The sequence below is a fragment of the Octopus bimaculoides genome, chromosome 5, assembly GCF_001194135.2.
Source record: "Octopus bimaculoides isolate UCB-OBI-ISO-001 chromosome 5, ASM119413v2, whole genome shotgun sequence".
NCBI lineage: Eukaryota > Metazoa > Mollusca > Cephalopoda > Octopoda > Octopodidae > Octopus > Octopus bimaculoides.
Genome location: NC_068985.1, coordinates 17,167,261 through 17,170,406, shown reverse-complemented (window position 1 = coordinate 17,170,406; position 3,146 = coordinate 17,167,261). Strand labels below are relative to the sequence as shown.

Here is a 3,146-nt window from a genome sequence, read left to right as displayed (position 1 = left end):
ACACACACACACACACACATATATATATATATATATATACATACACACACTAATATATGTATGTGTGTGTGTGGAACAAACAACATATTGTAAATAAATAGGTGCATATGTGTTAGTATAAAAAACCTTATAACTTGTCTTTTACGAACTGTTTGATGTATTTTTTCGAACATTATGTTTGTAAATTTAAGCAATGTGCTTATAATTGTTTCCTTCCCTTTTATATTTATTACTATAGGAAAGCTTTATTACTCCGGTCTCATTATCGATGTTGAATTTTAAAATGAAATCATTTGCCATATAATTCGTATGTCGATATAAATCATGGAAGTGCATAACTTAATTAAAATTAAGAAGAAAATGTAAAAATATTACTGCTCCATTAGTTTAGCCCGAAGTCGGGTCTGACTGAATAGACCTATTAACAAAGTTTTTCCATCCGTAACCATGAATTCTTTTATCTGATTTAGGGTGGGATTCGGGGAAATTCGGTTGCTGTTCTTAGCAGATGGATGGATCGATTACGTAGAGGTTATAAATTGTAGTATTTGTTTCGCTCCATGTTAATCTAATCGAGACGACCAATAACAAAAAGCGTTCCAGTCGGGTTAATCCTTTTGTGTGTGTGTGTATCAAGAGAGATTTTATTGTTTTAAGTGTAGTTCTTTAGTTAACACAGTAGTTTATGGTTTGACAGAGATTCTGATTGCTATTTCTAGAATGTCGAGCAATTGCGCGCAGAGGCTTCCTCGTTGGCTTTGAAATGCTTACTACACACACACACACACACACACACATATATATATATATATATATATATATATATATTACATTGGTGATTACTTAACGATGGATACCTAAAGAAAATAAGGAATTGTCAAACACTAACCTTCCATTTCAACAGCCGGCATTGATTTCAATCCACCTTTGATGTCCTGAACAATTACGACATCTATAAGTAAGAGGTTTTGTATCCGGGAATAAAAGAATATCGGAATACTGAAAGAGATGGTGAAAATATAGTTGAAACATTATGCAAAGAGAATATAAAACAAAAGCAATATCCCTGAAAAATGTAAATAAATTTCTATTACAATGAGATGGTATTTGTTTGTAAATATCGAACTTAATGAGGCCAACTTTGCGTTTCGTTGCTTCCTGGATCGGTAAAGTCAATATTCGAAAACTGGAGTCGATCAATCAGTTATACTTGTCTCCTACATTTGAGGTCTCAGTCCTCTTAATCTGATTGCTAATTCTGTTGTTTAGCCCCTCGTAGGCCTGATAGACCAGATATATGATCAAAAGCTTTCTAGCCGTGACCATTCCGTCATTTTTATATAATATTACATGTATTACTATTTCTAAAACTAGGATGGATATTATTTTAGGGTAACTTGGCTGCTATTTCTGAGAGATCAACCTACAACGTGGAGATTCACTGCTAAATATTGTTTAGTCCCATGTTGGCACTAACTGAATAAACCTATGATAAAAAGACGTTCATGCATCATGTATCTATTACTTAACTAGCCAATATAGCCTTAGATGGTTTTTATGGGCGATTAGTTAAAGTTCCAAGACGATAGGACAGGATTTCAGGGAAATTTGGCTACTAGTTTTAGCAAGTCAACCAAGTACGTAGAAGATTCTACATAGGCTCATTGTGAAATATTTCATATGCTTGACGGTAATGTAGCATTCACTAATTTCAGCCGACTTGCCGATTTATAAAATAAAGGAAAACACTTATAAAATGCTTTATAACCATAACACTGACATTATGTAAAATATGGTTTAGCTATTTTTTATTTCACTTCACTTAAGTTTATATAAAACTTCTTGGTCTCATCTTCCTTTGTATGTCCATATATTCGTTTTAACGGAGAAAAATATACCGATACGTTATATATATATATATATATATATATATATATATATATATACGCATACATATATAGAGGGGCAAAACTATTATTTACAAAAGATCTCTCGTTTTCTTGGAATAATAAATAACAAAATAACAGTTGACAAAATTTCCAAAATAACACATTTCTGAGAAATAAACGAGTAAATCGAAAAAGACTGAAAAGTATGTTGAGAAGGAGAAGTTATAATTTTTTTTTAGGGATGTTACGAAAAATAAAACAAGTAAAAACTTATTCTTTAAAAAAAAGCGAGAGTGAAAGCAACTTACCTTTTGCAACGACGAAATTAACAATGTTACTATTTGTAGAGTGTAAGCAAGGTACGTAACTCTACGTAGTGTTTATTTCTTGCTTCAGCGAGATAAGCAAAGCAGCCAAAAAAAAAAACCGGAAATCTCACAAAAAAAAAAAAAAAAAAAAAAACACAAAGTATATGGTGTTCTCTATTTATGATTATTAAACGAAACACCCGTTTTCTTCTTCATATTATAAACTGGCTTTTAGTCAAACTTCAAAGTACATATTTTTATAGAGCTTAAGTTACCAGTAAATATTTTTTCAGCTATTGGTTTCATTTTATTAAAAAATTAAAGAAGTGTGACTCACAAGTCACCCATGAGTAGAAAATAAAAATAATATTCTTTAGAATTAAATAACAATCAATAAATATGTATAAACATATTGTATTTATATATTTTTAAAATATGAAATCGATTTTTGGAGACATGGGCTCTGAATACAGAAGATATGCACAGACTGGACAGAAACGAAGGTAGTATGCTCAGTGCGCATGTACAACAAAGTGAAAATGTATTGAGAGAAAAGTTGGGCATAAGAGGAATTAAATGTGGCATTCAAGAGAGAAGACTACGTTGGCTTGGACATGTGATGCGGATGAGGACAGCTGCATAAAGAAGTGTCGATCACCTGCGGGAGAGGGAGACCCAGGAAGACGTGGGATGAAGTGGTAAGGACCGATCTCAGGATGTTGGGCCTCACGGAGGAAACGACAATGGACCGAGATATCTGGCGATATGAGGTTCTTGAGAAGACCCTCCCGCGAACTGAGTTCTCGAAGCCTGTGTGTCGCACCCACAATTAGCAAGAAAATTTCTCACACACTCAGCTACAAGAAACCAAACTACATCTCTTCACTTCCTCGCATTTCCCATTCATGCGCTATGCTTACCTCCCAATCCTGTTCTCCTGGCCCTGTCC

General features: G+C 33.4%; 1 protein-coding gene across 1 annotated transcript in view; it reads right to left on the bottom strand.

Moving 5' to 3' along the window:
• Positions 1–2,338, bottom strand: part of LOC106868427 (inhibitor of nuclear factor kappa-B kinase subunit beta) — a 53,806-nt gene extending 51,468 nt beyond the window's left edge. Inside the window, exons 1-2 of the mRNA XM_014913675.2 lie at positions 2,198–2,338; positions 890–999 (exon numbers count right to left, since the gene is read on the bottom strand). Coding sequence (XP_014769161.1) covers positions 890–911 — 22 coding nt within the window. The 5' untranslated portion in view covers positions 912–999; positions 2,198–2,338. The remainder of the gene's footprint in view (positions 1–889; positions 1,000–2,197) is intronic.
• Between the last annotated feature and the right edge of the window lie 808 nt (positions 2,339–3,146).